The 16086-nt window shown below is 35.6% G+C and overlaps 1 protein-coding gene across 1 annotated transcript in view; it reads left to right on the top strand.

The window, feature by feature from the left end:
• Nucleotides 1-2716: 2716 nt before the first annotated feature.
• LOC145269245 (developmentally-regulated GTP-binding protein 1-like) overlaps nt 2717-16086 on the top strand; it is a 51208-nt gene continuing 37838 nt past the window's right edge. The window contains exon 1 of the mRNA XM_080124868.1: nt 2717-2958. Within this exon, the coding sequence (XP_079980994.1) occupies nt 2920-2958 (39 nt within the window). The 5' untranslated portion in view covers nt 2717-2919. The remainder of the gene's footprint in view (nt 2959-16086) is intronic.

The following is a 16086-nucleotide window of genomic DNA, read 5'->3' as shown; positions in this document are numbered from 1 at the left end:
TACCACCAATAGCAATGGCCAGTGACTCTTTATCTGAAAGTACATCTTTTAAACTGCTTGGCCTGACGTTCACAGGACACATGAGTGGGAACAATTACATTGAAAGCATTGCCAGGACCGCTGCGAAGAAGGTAGGTTCTCTCTACCATGCTAGAAAGCTACTAACGCCCGAAAGTATCATGTACCTCTATAAGGCCACCATTCGCCCATGTATGGAGTATTGTTGTCATATTTGGGCTGGTGTATCTGCTACTAGTCTCTCGCTCCTAGACAAGGTTCAAAAGAGAGTCGCCAACCTGATAGGTCCTGAACTGTCATCTAAACTTCAACCTCTGTCCCATCGACGAAATGTTGCATCCCTCTGCCTGTTCTACAAGTACTTTAACAGTGAATGCTCTGACGAACTGCAAGCACTTGTGTCCCCTCGACGTAAATACCCCCGACAAACCTGTCAAGCAGCTAAATCCCACCCCTTCACAGTAGAAATCCCTAGATGTAAGAGAGCCTTCTACTCCAGTAGTTTCTTCCCCAGAACAGCTAGACTTTGGAATTCCCTTTCGAGTCCCTGCTTCCCCAACTGTACTGACATGCAGAAGTTCAAGTGTAACGCAAACCGACATCTTGCTGCCCAACTCCCTACATAATACCCCTGATGCTTATGTCCCTGATAGTAGGCCCCTACAACAAAGTGGCAATGTGCCTTGTTTGGGGTGAAAATGTAATAAAAAGATTTTTAAAAAATGTACGTTTTTGAAGTTTTAAGAAGTTGTATTCAGCACATTGATTCGATCCTCAGTTAAAACAAGTGAAGCATGCAGTGTCCCCCGTGAGTGCACAGTGAACGAGACATTAAAAAAATGACAAAGTTCAGCATTTTCTCACCCACCCCATTTAGCCCCAAAAGTCCCCAGGAGACGTCAGATCCTAGTGAAAATGAACAAACAGTGCAGTTTTAGGCCTTAACATATGTAAATTTGAGTTTTGCACCATGCAAAAAAAGAAATGACTAATCCATAATTTACCCCCACGCCACCCCACCATTTAACCCCAAAAGTCCCCAGGACCTTAACATATTTAAATTTGAGTTCAGCATTATGCAAAACTGCTAAATAGACATACATAGAAAATTTTGGACAAATATGGTAAAATAATCCCAAAAATGGAGTGTTTTTATTAGCCCAAAAAAAAGCCCCTAGGGCACACCCAAGAGTTATCGCGAAGTATAGACAAACAAAATTATATAGAAATCAGTTAGTTACAACTTTTCAGAAAGTTTTTTTTTAAATCCAAGGTATCAATTTTTTTTAATAAGCACAAAAGTGTCAATTTTAGCCATTCCGGGGGGAGGGGGGGCCAACCAGAGTTTTCCCGGAAAATCCGTTCTGTTACTTTTTTATTCATATCATGTTTAATGTTTGTGCAAAATTTAAAAAAATTCTAAGGCATAGTTATTGAGAAAAGCGCGGCCAGACGAACGGACAAGTGTGAATATACAGGTCTATCCTCGTTTTGTCGAAGGACCAATAAAATGGAGAAATACTTAAAATAAAATATTTTCTAATTAAAAAATATTTTACAGTTTATTTAATTATTGTCACTTAATAAAAGTGTTGCATCTGTTCAGTCTTCGGTTTGACAATGAAATCCTTCTTGACTGAGACAATTTTTCCCCCAATCAAGTGCACTTTCTTTTGGAGAGGGGTGCATTTTTCTCGTAATTTCAGCGTCTTAAATTATCTGCAACAAAATAACATTATTTCCTTAGTTAATGCTAGTGACCTCCCTTAGATAAAGACCAAATCCCCAATAAGCGCGGACGTTTTTGTATTTTTATATATATATTTTTCTATTGCAGACCTGTCAGCGTTCCCTGGTCGGTAAAGACCGCTCAAACGACAAATTTCCTCCTCTCAAAGGAGGAGGTAATGCTTTCTTCAAATACAAAGATCAGACAATCCCGTCTGACTTGAACGAATTAAATACCTTAGAACAGGCTAAAGTTTTTAGTGGGGAGGGGGGGGGTCTTTGCCCGGTCGTAAAATATGCTTACATATGATATTTTCATTTGTCCAGATTTCGTATGCATTATTACAGAGTCGTTATTTCAAAAGTTAAAAAAAAAAAAAAGGATTTGGGTGCCATCAGCTAGAATCGAAACCGAAATCAAATCCGTAGCATTCAAAGCTGGTGACGTTACCACTGTACCAACGTGACACGCATATGTACTGATTAAAAATAAACTAAGATGACTGTACAAAATGTTTAACGATTTATTTTTTTCAATTTTGATTTTTTTTTTTTTTTTGACCCCTTAAAAACTATTTTAACCGGCTAAGGATCCATAAAAGAATGTCCCATAAAAAATCCAATCCTTTGAGACCGATAGCCCCCCCCCCCGCTTTGCGACTTTTAGTTCTGGGAGAGATAGAGTTAAAAAATATGGAGAGACAGACAGCCAGACAGACATAATGATTTTTATAAATTAGATTATTAAAAAAGATATATATATTTTTAATCCAAGCTTGTATGTATAAAATCACGTTTAATTTCATGCTGGTGCAAAAATAATATCGTTTCTATATATAGTTAACAGTCAAAAAAACGATATTTTTGCACCAACATAATATTTCGGGTTTCGGTTTCGCTTCGCTTAAATTTCAGTTTTTGTATTGTCAACTGAAAGTGACATTTAACCTTTGTTCGTGTCAAAGGATTCACTTCCGGTTTCCGCCAATCTTGTACTTTTTTTTTTTTTTGATTTCGAATATTGAAGAGTTCCACTCTTTCACAGCTGAAATCGCTGGAGTTTAACTAAATTTAGACTCGAAAAGAAAAAAAGAAAAACTCTTTTCTTACTCCCCCCCCGTGTGTTTGAATAATATAGAATAATATAATAATCGTCACTTTTGAACGTTCACAATGGGTATTTTAGAAAAAATAGCTGAAATTGAAAATGAGGTAGGTTTTTATAAATATATATATATCTTTATGTGTGTAAAAAAAGTCTAGTTTTAATTCATTTTTTATCAAACACGTTTTTCTTTCTCTCTCTCTCTTTTCCTCCACGTTGTTTCGAAAAAGAACATTCATTTCAGGGGATTTTTTTCTTGTTGATGTTTAACTTAAAAAAAAAAAATGACAATATTTTATTATTTTGTGGATTAAACTCTAATAGATTCAGTCTTAAAATTGTTTGTATTTAATTTGCAAATCATAAAAGTTTTTTTTTTGTGTGTTTTTTTGACACGTTCAAAATCAAAACCGGTAAAAAAAAAAAAACGTGTTTTCCATAAAAAGAAATGTATTTTTTTTTTCAAATTAAAATCTTTCTAATTTTTTTTTTTTTATAATATTTATTTGCTTTTTTTAAAAACTTATAATAATTTAATTAAATGAGATTTTTTAGACTATAAAAAAAGCTGTTTTATTACGAAAGAACCCATGTTAAGAACGGCTTTCGGAATCAAAACCGCAAAAGCCGTTCTTGACATTGGGGTTCTTTGGGGAGGTTGGTGATGTTTATTCCGAAAGCCGATCTTAACATGAGGAGGTTGGTGATTCCGAAAGCCGATCATGGGGAGGTTGATGTTTATTCTGAAAGCCGATCTTAACATGGGGAGGTGGGTCCCACCTCCCCATGTTAAGATCGGCTTTCGGAATAAACATAAATTGGTGTTTATTTCGAAAGCCGATCTTAACATGAGGAGGTTGATGTTTATTCCGAAAGCCGATCTTAACATGAGGAGGTTAGTGATGTTTATTCCGAAAGCCGATCATGGGGAGGTTGGTGATGTTTATTTCGGAAGCCGATCTTAACATGGGGAGGTTGGTGATGTTTATTTCGAAAGCGGTTCTTAACTTGAGGGGGGGGGGTTTATACTACGTTGGGTTAGGCCGTAAAAATACCAATAGGTGCTTGTTAAGATATAGGCGACAGAAGGACTATTTTAGATTATTTGTGTCATGGCTGAGGCTGCACCAGTATTTGTTGCCAAAACCTTCTTTTTTTTTTTTTTTTAACTAAAAACACAATCACTCTGCTCGATGGCTTTTCGTAAATTTTGGATATATTGCTATTTTCGACATGACAATAAGCAATATTGTTTTTGCTTAAAAATATATATTAAAAAGGTACTAGTGCAGCACTGCAGCACTGCATCAGAGAGTGATCCAGACGTAAATAATAACGTTATTATTTAAAAAGCCATTCTTAACATGGGGAGGGGAGGGTGTTTTGTACCTATTCTATACTTTAACCTTACAATTGAATAAAAAAAAACAACATATAATAAAATTTTAATTAAATTTGGAAATACGATTTCACCATTAAAAACAATTAAACTAGCACTAGCACCATTAAAAATATAACTCGACTATATCTTAAGCAAAGCACCATAAGATTTTTCAGATTAAATTAAAAAAAAAAAACCAAAAAAAAAACCTTCCCACTTGGGCAGTCTTGTAGTTAAGCCCGGCAAAGTCGAAAGTATTTACACATCGTCAAATCACGATATTACGAATTATTAAAGTTTTAAAACCTAAAATAAAAAAATATTTAATAAAAAAAAAATATTAAAATTTTTTTTGGTATTATTATACAAACACCGTGACAGCGTTAGGGTTAGGATTAGGGTCAGGGTTTAGGTTTAGGGGTTAGGGTTAGGGTTAATTCGCTGTCACGGTGTTTGTATAGTTTTACCTTTTTTTTTTATTTCCTTTTATTACGCACAGCAAAGTTTCACGGTTTTTAAAAAAATATTTTCATATTTTTTTTTTATTTAATTTGAGGATAAAACCGTCAAAAATCACGATATTACGAATTATTAAAGTTTTCAAATATTTAAAAAATATTTTATTTCAACTTTTACACTTTACACACGACAGTTTCAGGTTTTTTTTATATTATATTTTTTTACACTTTTTTTTTTTTACAAGGTGGTCACCAGTCACCACCACCACCACTTATCAAGGCCCGGAGGCCACTCAGGGATAAGGGTTATTGTAAATACAGTACGTTAGTGTGGATATTTAAAGTGTCTAATTAAGGGGGTGGTTCATCAGGAATTTGTTTACGTTGGACTTGAAGACATCCAAGTTGTAGTCAGGAGGGAAGCAAAGCATTGTTTCATTTTTCTGTTAAATAAATAGTTATAAATATATAAAAATGTATATTTTGTTCGTAATCAAGTGGTTACTTCCAATTCGTTCAATAGAATACAGGATTTGACGGTGAAAATACTAATGTGAACCTTCTAGAGTTATCGAACTTACTTTCGACTTTGCCGGGCTTAACTGCAAAACTGCCCACTAGTCTACCGAATTATTGGGGGGGGGGGAAAGGGGTTTGTATTACTGTACATATAGATTCGAAAAAGTTGTCAAAAAAACAAATATATAACAAATAAATGTTATCAAAGGCAAGATAAGTTACTTTTCTACCTAACGGGATATGTTTTTAGTGTTTTTATTCAATCTAACATGTTTATTCAGCTCAAAAAGCATACAATGTTTACCGATGTATTGGAAAATGTAAAATGTCGCCCGACTCTCTCTTTGACACGGTAAGTTCGGGAAAAGGAGTTAAAAATGAAAAAATATACAAAATACTGTTAAAAATCCACCAAATATATGTCAGCCTTTACGGTAACATGGTGCAAGTTTTTAACCGTATTTTGTCTAGCTTTTTATTTTTTAACTCCTTTTCCCAAACTTACGAAAAACTTTATTTGTTATATATACAAAAAACATATATATAACAAATAAAGTTTTTCATGTTTTTATTTAATGTAACATGTTTATTCACCTCAAAAAACAGTGTTTACCGATGTATTGGAAAATGTAAAATGGTACCCGACTCTGATGAACACGGTAAGTTTGGGAAAATTAGTTAAAAATAAAAAACTATACAAAATACTGTTAGAAACCCACCAAATATATGTCAGCCTATGTCACGGTAACATATATTGAGCAAGTTCTTTTTTAGCCTCTTGGCCTTATTTTGGCTGGGCTCAAAAATGGTTCCCGTCGATTGCTTGGTCTGAAATTTGGCAGTCCATCATAACTTATGTGTATCTTACAGGGGTCAAAAGGATAAAAACTTCTGAGGGAGGGGGTGAAATTTCGATTGTCTACTGGATGATTTGACATGGAATCTCTATAGACAGACAACGGTTCTTATCCATGAAATTCCTGATTTGGCCAATTAACTCTGTTGTTCTGACTTCCTTCACAGACGCCTTGCCTTCCTTGAATCTCTTATACCGCTCAAAAACTTGATACATGCAAGATGGTCCAAAAGCAGTCTGAAGCACTTCATACGTTTCTGAGGCATTTTTCCAAGTTTAAAACAGAATTGCATATCGTTCTTCTAAAGCGCCATCTCATGTTCAAATTGCATTTTTGAATTGATTGAGATTGTCGGACTGACTTCCTCATCTTGGTTGTTATCGTCACAACGTTTCGGCCGTTTTGCCCTCCGGCCTTCATCGTCACAACGTTTCGGCCGTTTTGCCATTCGGCCTTCATCAGGTGGCGATAACAACCAAGATGAGGAAGTCAGTCCGACAATCTCAATCAATGAAAACACCTCATCTCAAAAATACAGACAATTACTTGCATTTTTGAAATTCGGCAGCTGTGACAATCAGGCTTTAGTAGGGTGTATTCCAATTCCTGCTGTAGCTGTTCATTTGAACCTGATATCATAAAAATTGGTCAGTCATCAAGATGTATAGCAATAACATAGTGAATTTTCAAGAGATGTCCTTTTCTCTTCCCTGCAACCTCTTTCTCACAGAAGAGATGTTGCGAGTTTGTCTCTGCTTTATCGTTATTTTCATGGCAAGTCCTCGAGTGAGCTTTAATCTATGGTCCCCCCTTGCAAAACTTTTACAAGAAACACTCGTCTAGCTGAAAATACTATCAATAATTCCCCCCACTCTTTATCTGTACCTAAACGTAGATTCCATGAACAAAGCTTTTTTCTTAGAACTGCACGCCTGTGGAATTGTCTTCCGTTTTCCTGGTTTCCAGCTGACTACAATATGGTTGTGTTCAAGTCTAACGTAAACAAGTTCTTGATGAGTCGTTCCACTTAAGTTAACAAATTTACTGAATTTCCATGACTAACAATTACTATATTGTCCAATTGACTACTGTACACTTAACTCTTATCCTCGAGTGGTCTCTGGGCCTTGATAAGTGGTTATACCTATGTAAAAAAAAAAAAAAAAAGTCTATGACAATTTTAAATGACTATACAAAAAATGTCTGGAAACTTATTGGAGACGTCTTGTATGACCTTCCTGCAACTACTTTCTCTCCACTTAGCATTATTTTGTAAAAGTTTAGAAATTGCCATGAAAATAAATTGAATATAATTATTTGTTTTAGTCGACCCCTCCTCTTTCTGATGAATTTATTTATTAAACTCTAAATAAATAAATGCACTACTGTCTTTCGTACTTCTAAAACGACTTCACGTCCAGATTGCATTTTTGAACCTCACCAGCTGTGACAATCAGGCTTTAGTAGGCTGTATTCCAATTCCTGTTGTAGCTGTTCATTTGAACCTGAAATCATAAAAATTGGTCAGTCATCTCATAAGATGTATAGCAATAACATACTGAATTTTCAAGGGTCTACGACAATTTTAAATACCTGTACAAAAAAAAAAAAAAATCTTGAAACTTATTGACGGCATCTCATATGATCTTCCTGCAACTATTCTCTCTATTTAACTCTTAACAAAGGTCCTCTCGTCTGAGCTCCAATTTTTAGTCCCCCCTTTGCCAAACTTTCACAAGAAACACTCGTCGAGCTGAAACCGTTATCAATAATTTCCCTCACTCTTTATCTGAAACTAAAACGTAGATTCCATGAACAAAGTTTCTTTCTTAGAAAACTACACACCTGTAGAACTCTCTTCCATTTGCCTGCTTTCCAGTTGACTACAATATGGTTGTCTTTAAGTCCAACCTAAACAAATTCTTGATGAGCTGTTCCCTTAAGTAATCCAATTTGTACAGGCATTTACCAAGTAATCCAATTTACCAATTTGTACAAGCATTTTAAACTGCCATAGACTCTTGAAAATCCAGTATGTTATTGCTATACATCTTATGAGACGAATGCCCAATTTTTATGATTTCAGGTTCAAAGGAACAGCTACAGCAGGAATTGGAATACACCCTACTAAAGCCTTATTGTAAAAGCTGGTTAATTTCAAAAATGCAATCTGGACGTGAGGACATTTTAGAAGAACGATGGACAGCTCTGCATTTCCCAGATCCTAGATATTATTATCTACGGCCTATATAAACAGTTCTAAGCGATCGTAACCTCTCCCCCCACCGAGAGCGCGTGCGAGAAAAGCCTTTGCGAGACATACACAAAATGGTCACACACATTTTCGCTTTTATATATATATATAGATTACTTGTAGTTTTATGAAAGTCCAGCGAAAGAAGCCTTTTACAGACATACACAAAATGCGAACACACGTACATACATACATGCACACATTTTCGCTTTTATATATATAAATTACTTGTAGTTTTATAAAAGATGCTGAAAGTGCTACTCGTCGACATGTAGGCATGTTTAACAACGTTTGCAGATACTGCCTGTAGATCTTCTCTTGCGATTCTCCTGATAACGTTGGCAATGTTCTCCTTTAGTTGGTCTAGATTGTGAGGATTATTTGCATAAACATTTTGTTTTAAAGTCCCCCAAAGATAAAAAAAATCACATGATGACAAGTCCGGGGAACGTGCTGGCCATAACCCTTTGCTTATTGTTCTCTCTTCCGTAAACATGTCATGAACTCATGTCATATGATCTGTGAGACGTGTGGCATGTAGCGCCATCTTGTTGGAAAAAGAATTGCATTTTGTCTTGTGGTGTCAGTTGGTCATTAAGAGAAAGATTAGAGAGGTTGGGCTACTTTTAAGTGGACCGCCTGTATTATTTTGAGCGTCGTGGTAGAAAAACCACAGCATCCCCGACTTTACTGGGTGTTTGATCTTGTTGAGAAGTTCCTTGACTGTCGTAAGGCTTTTAGTGGTACCCTTGCTAGTTGTTTTTAAGCTGTATGAAGATACCGGCTTTTTGACATAAAAAGGTACCAAACATTGATGTTATTGTTTGCTTTTTTCTTTTTCCCTTTTTGAAATTTTGCGCAAACATTAGTCGTGATGAAAGTAAATTTTTCACTCGTGGAAGGGACCTTGCATGCTTGGCTTTTTTTTTTTTTTTTTTTTTCCTTTGCAAAAGTCAACAAAGGAGGGATTAGATCTAATAATTTACTTCCGTTCGTCTGTTTGCACTTTTCTCAATAACCACAGCTTGAATTTTTTAAATATTTTGCACAAACATTAGTCATGGTGAAAGTAAATTTTTGCCAGAACGGATTTTCCAGAATAACTCTGGTTGCCTCACTAATCGCCGTTATAGGGTTAAAATTGCCCCCAAATTGTTTGTTTGTTCACACTTTTCTCAATAATTACTCCTCAGATGTTTTTGAAATTTTGCACAAACATTAGTCATGGTGAAAGTAAATTTTTCGCTGTTTCTTTTTTTCTTTTCCCTTTGCAATTAACCCCTGGGCTATGATGGTATTTTTACACACATTGCCTACGATGGGTGTGAATTTTTTCACATCACATAAAATCAAGTCTAGGGTTTTTGAAAAATATTTTTTAATCAAATATTCAAACATGGGTTTCATTCATTGATTAATGCAGTTAGGGCAAAGAAGAATTCCATAGTCCTTGAAGACACCATTGTTGCAGTAATCGTAAAAACTAGGTGTTAAAAAATTAACAGCCAGCAATTCAAACAATTTTTATTCATGAAAAATAATGTCTTTTAAATGTTGTCCATTTTCAGCTTCGCATATTTGCGCTTTTTCCAAAACATTATTCATGACAGATTGCAGAATCTCTGGATTGCGATTAAACTCCCTTATTTTGTTCCTGATGAGTCTGGAATGTTCCATTATGCTGAGATGGGCGTCCACTCTTAAAGTTTTGATTGGCTACTCCTCCATGAGTGGATAATCTATTATCTATTTTTTTTTTTTACAAGGGTGTCACCACTTATCAAGGCCCAGAGGCCACTCGAGGATAAGGGTTAATAGGTATACATTAGTCATTGTGATTTTTAGCATTATGTAAATAATGATTCAAGAATTTTTGGTACTTACTAGTGACAGGACAATTCCAATATTTTCCCTCGATTCCGTACTAAATTTCCGATTCCAATACAATTACCGATTCCGTACTCAATTAAATTACCAATTCCAATTCTTTATAAATCTCTAAATTCTTAACAATAGAGTTGTTAGTTAAAATCAATAAATATTTATTATTTTTATCATTATTACCATCAGTGGAAAATTTGGCATTAACCCTTGGGTTATGATGGTATTTTTACACACATTGCTTACGATGGGTGTGAATTTTTTCACATTACATAAAATCAAGACTAGGGTCTTTGAAAAATAATTTTTTAATCAAATATTTAAACATGGGTTTCATTCATTGATTAATGCAGGGCAAAGAAGAATTCCATAGTCCTTGAAGACACCATTGTTGCAGTCGTTTGTAATCGTAAAAACTAGGTGTTAAAAAATTAACAACTAGTGTAGACTAAGGATTAAACAAAATCAAATAAAAAAGATAAATAAAGAAATCGTCTTTGGCATCGGAAAACAGGCAGAAATTTTTTTTTTTTTTCCGATTCTGGTTCCGATTTTTTCCGATTCCCAATTCCGAATAATCGTCCCAACAATAGTACTTAGCCAGTTTATGACCTAATCTCTAACAACTTTCTATCAGTATCTTCTGGCAGGTTAAACAACCAGAAGATGCTGAGGCGATTATCCAATCAGATGTCGGAAGACAAGTTTCAATGAAAACGTGAAATTTGTTAAATCAAAAATAATTTGTGAAATTCCCCTTCCCCAAGTTAAGAATAGTTTTCTAAATAGAAAGCCATTCTTAATATGCAAGTGGAAAATTTGGCTTTAACCCTTGGGTTGCGATGGTATTTTTACATGCATTGCCTACGATGGGTGTGAATTTTTTCACATTACATAAAATCAAGACTAGGGTCTTTGAAAAATAATTTTTTAATCAAATATTCAAACACGGGTTTCATTCATTGATTAATGCAGGACAACGAATTCCATAATCCTTGAAGACACCATTGTTGCACTTGTTTGTAATCGTAAAAACTAGGTGTTAAAAAATTAACAGCCAGCGTAGCATAAGGGTTAAGTATTAGTGTAGGGACGATTAATCAGGAATCTGGGAAAATCAGAACTTTTGTGGGTATTGGAATTGTAAAAATGTGTGTCTAATTTTTCTTGTCTTTTTTTTTTTTCATTTTGTTTAAACTGCAGGGCTCTAAGGACAAATTTATCTTTAGTTGACCTCTGACAACTAAATATTTTTATTTACTCGCCGAATAGGAAAGTTACCAAACACCATGAATAAATATTTCGAGATATTAAGAACTTGAAGCATAATAATTCTAACCAAAATTGACCGATTTCGGCATTAAATAATCTGAAAACGGCTAATCTAATGTATGCATATATATATTTGTTTAAAAAAATGTTGCTTACATAACTCCTCTGTCGGTTTTTGGTCTACAGACATGAAACTTAATATATAGAGTATTCGAACCCACGCAAAACTTTGTTTAGGTTTTAGCTGGCTAAAATCCGTGCAAATATGTGAAAATTTAAGAAATGAAATTTGCCAGGTGTTGGTTAAATGACGGCATTAAGAATATGCATGCGTAACGTAATAGCTAGTGGCTCATGTTTTAATTTTTAGCCTTGCAGCAAACGTGTCCTCATTCGCTCAGGCATTAACGTTAAAGGAAAAAAGTAAATTGTAAACTAAATGTTTTGGTTTAGATTCTCAGTGGTGTGCCACGAGTCATTTTTTTTTTTTATATAACATTTTAAATCATTACTATATATTGGATCCAATGAAAGGAAAAATGTGTGCTAGTGTGTGTGCATTTTTTCTGTATGTCTGGCAAAGGCTTTTTTTTTTTTTTTTGGGCGGGAGTTCTCTGGGGGGTTACTATCTATGTCTTAAAACTTTTTATATATTCCTTAGATGATAATATCTATGATTTATGAAACGATGTCGTAAAAATCTTTTATTTCAGCGATTTTTATCTTACAGAATTTGTGCCGTGAATTCATTTTCTCTACCACTACTTTGGCGTCATATTTGACCTAGAAAACCATACGTTGACATTCAACCACCTGCATTTTTAAACGTTGATTTTCGGCTGTTCCCAAGTCCCTGGCTTTGTGGCGTCATGCTAAGTCATCAGACTATTCACCTCAAGGCTTCCGGTTCGAGCCTACCTCCCTCCCAAAACTTTTTTCACTATTTTTTTTTTGTTTTTGTTTTTCCACTCGTTTTTAACAAGTTTGACATTGTTTTTTTTTTTAAATATTTAAACACGGTTATTACTGTGCTTATTTTTTAGCTTCCATTTTGTTTTGCTCTACCCCCGCCCCGCCCCCCCGAACACACACACACACACCTCCAAACACCCGGGCAACGCCGGGCACCCCCGCTAGTCTATAATATAAAAATTTTGTCCGGCAAAGGCTTTTGGAGAGGGAGCGCTCAGAGCGGTAACTCTTTCTTAAAACCTTTTATATGCTATCTAGATTATAATATCTATGATTTACAAAACGAGCTCGCATGTATCTTTAATTTAGGCGATTTTTACACGCTTTCGCCATATTTCTTGGTCTACGCGTGTTTGTTTGGCTTTTCAGTATGAAAGCGAAACTGAATCCGTACCATAAACACAGCTCTCTGACACTCGTGACAGGGATGTCCAAAAAAGCAATGAGGTTTGATCAATGCGGGGGAAACGCCTTATATCAGACAATTGCTATTCATATTGGCACTCCTCTATTTATGGGGAGGTTTTCCCCAACATCTTGTGGGAAACGCAGAAACTGGCTTGCAGCCAAAGTTAAGTTTCCCCACATGACGTGATGTTTGACCTCATTAAATTCACACACCTGTCACTTAAGTTTTTAGTCGTTAAATTAAAATGGTTTTCATTCCTCTCCCTTCTTTTTCCCTTTCTTTTCCACCTTCGTGTCAAGGATTTGGGTGCGAGCCTACCTTCCTACCAAAACTTTTTTTTTTTTTTCACACTTCCAAAACACATGGACAACGCCAGGCACCCCCGCTAGTCTATATATATAAAAGGTAAAATGTGTGTGCTTGTATGTCTCGCAAAAACATTCGACAGGAGAGACAGATTTTCACGAGATCAGTATCATTTTGAAGCTCGACCCTTCGGACGACACATATCGAAAAATCGGCTAAAAACATTAATTCCTTCACCCTCAACTGGGCACTTTTCTACAGGGAGGGGTAGCAGAAAATCGTTCCTTCATGACAATTTAACCAAACAAGCATGTGCAAAAAAAAAAACATTCTTGAATTAGTTGAAATGTAAATAAAAAAGCGACCCTATTTCGCTGACGTGATCATAGCTCAGTCGGTTAAATAGCAGCATCGTTATCTTAAGATTGCATGATGTAAGATTTTTCTTTTTTTGATTTTGATTTTAATATTGAAACAGGGTTATTTATGCCATTTTTTTGTTCATTTTTTTTTATTTTTCCATCACGTTTGTTGTTTTTGTTTTTCCGATTTTTTTTTAAGAAGTTTTAACATTTGTTTTTGCATCACGTTTGTTTTTTTTTTGTTTTTTTTTTCCATCACGTTCGCTGTTTTTTTATTTTATTTTTTTTGTTTTTCCGATTTTTTTCATTTTTTTAAAAATTTTTCCATCACGTTTGTTGTTTTTTTTTGTTTTTCCGATTTTTTTTTTTTAAGAAGTTTTAACATTTGTTTTTGCATCACGTTTGTTTTTTTTTTTTCCATCACGTTCGCTGTTTTTTTATTTTATTTTTTTTGTTTTTGTTTTTCCGATTTTTTTCATTTTTTAAAAAATTTTTCCATCACGTTTGTTGTTTTTTTTTGTTTTTCCGATTTTTTTTTTAAGAAGTTTTTTTAATAATATTTAAACGGGATTATTACGTTCGCTTATTCTTTATTTTCCAGTTTGTTTTGATTCATCTCCCCCCTCCAACTCCCAAACACCCTGGCAACGCCGGGTACCCCCGCTAGTCTAATATAGAAAAAGCAAAATGGGCATGAGCATTTGTGTACGTCCACGAAAGGCTTTTTTGCGTCGGGCTTCTCACGTTGGTTAGATTCCGCGAGAAGTTTTCGCATACTTCCCAGATTGTAATATTTCGCATTTGCAAACGGACATTGTCTTTTTTTTGATAGCGTTAAACAAAATTCCCACCATGCCATCGTTTCCAGTGTTTGTGTTTTTCGTATAAATAGAGCGAAACTATTGGAACGCAACTGCTTGGCCTTCGGGCCGAGTAGTCTGTTCTGATAAGGTAATATGTCCTTGGTCAATGTAGGGGAGACCCTTCATACTGAGATGTAGGGGAGACAATAACTATTTATTTGGATACTACCAGAATGCCCTCTTTTTGGGGGGAGCTGGTTTTCCCCACATTAAAAACGCTTTAATCCTTATTAAATGTAAGGGAAACCCTTCCTACTGAGACAATTACTATTTTGGGGGAAGCTGCATTAAAAACGACCTTCGTGGGAGGTTTAAAAGCAATGCCTTTCTGTAAGTCATCTTTTGTTTCTGATTGACTATGTTAAATTTAAACGCTTTAGACTTTGATCGCGTCATGGAATATTGGTAAGATGTCAGATTTTTTTACATTGTCTTTTCCGCCTTCATGTCACGGGTTTGAGCCTGCTACCCCCCCCCCATTTTTTTTTTTTTTTTTTGCTCAACGCACACCTCCAAACACCCAGGCTAGTTTATAATAAGAAGCAAAATGTATGTATGTGTGTGTGTTTGTATGTCTGCCAAAAACTTTCGACCAACGCGTCCACCGTGACAAAATTGGTATTGTTTTAAAGCTCAATGTCTTGGACAACAAATATCGAAAAATTGGCCAAAAATATTATTTATTTCACCATCAACTGGGCTGTTTGTTACACGGCAAGGTGCTTGTTTTGTCAACCTTTTTGCAAGTCATTGAAACCTTGAATTGAACGACGTTGCACAAAACACGTTATTACGACCGCCCGTGACATCACAATCATGGTGGGCGCATCGATAAAACCGTTTGCTTTTTTTTGCCTCCTTTTCCTCCTGCACTTTTGAGCTTGCCTGCTACTCTTAGTTTTTTTTTTTTTTTTTTTTTTTTTTTTGCGCTCAACTAACACCCTTAAACATACTGCCAGGCACCCAGGCTAGTATGTTATAAATGGGTATGATTTTAAGAACATCGAGTAGTGAGGGCCCATTTGGAGAATGTGGAGCTGCCCCTTAATTACCATTGCTTCCAGATCCACTTTGGTTCAGAGTGGTAATATCTGTCAGGGCATCCGGTGCTACTAGATCAGGCTGTTTGAAGATATTGGCTCCCAGACCAAAAATGCAATAAACATTACAGGTGACCTTTTTGTTCAATTAGCCTGGGTGCCCAGCATTGCCCGGGTGTTTAGAGGTGTGTGTTGCGCAAAAAAAAAAAGTGGTAGTAGACAGGCAGGTAGACTTGAACCCGTGACGCGAAGGCAGAAAAGAAAGCGAAAGAAAATCTGACGTCTTACCGCTACTCCATGACACGACCGGCAGTTCGGAACGTTAAAATTAGGCAAAGTCAATCCAACTGATACAATGACTTGCAAAAATGGCTCGCAAAAAATCGACCCCTCCTTGTAGAAAACTGCCCAGTCAAGGGTGAAGGAATTAATGTTTTTGGCCAATTTTTCAATATTTGTCGTCAGAGACGTTGAGCTTCAAAATGATACCGATCTCGTGAAAATCTGTCACTGCTGTCGAAAGTTTTAGGCAGACATACATGTGTACATTTAATCAGACAGATGAGACTTATATAATACTAGCGAAGGGTACCCGGCGTTGCCCGGGTGTATGAGGATTGAACCCGAACCCTTGAGGCAAAGTTGTAAATTAAAGTGTGAA

This window comes from Euprymna scolopes, chromosome 45, assembly GCF_053919585.1.
Source record: "Euprymna scolopes isolate OS-2025 chromosome 45, ASM5391958v1, whole genome shotgun sequence".
Lineage (NCBI taxonomy): Eukaryota > Metazoa > Mollusca > Cephalopoda > Sepiida > Sepiolidae > Euprymna > Euprymna scolopes.
Note: the sequence above shows the minus strand (reverse complement) of the source record. Positions and strands in the feature narration are given on the sequence as shown.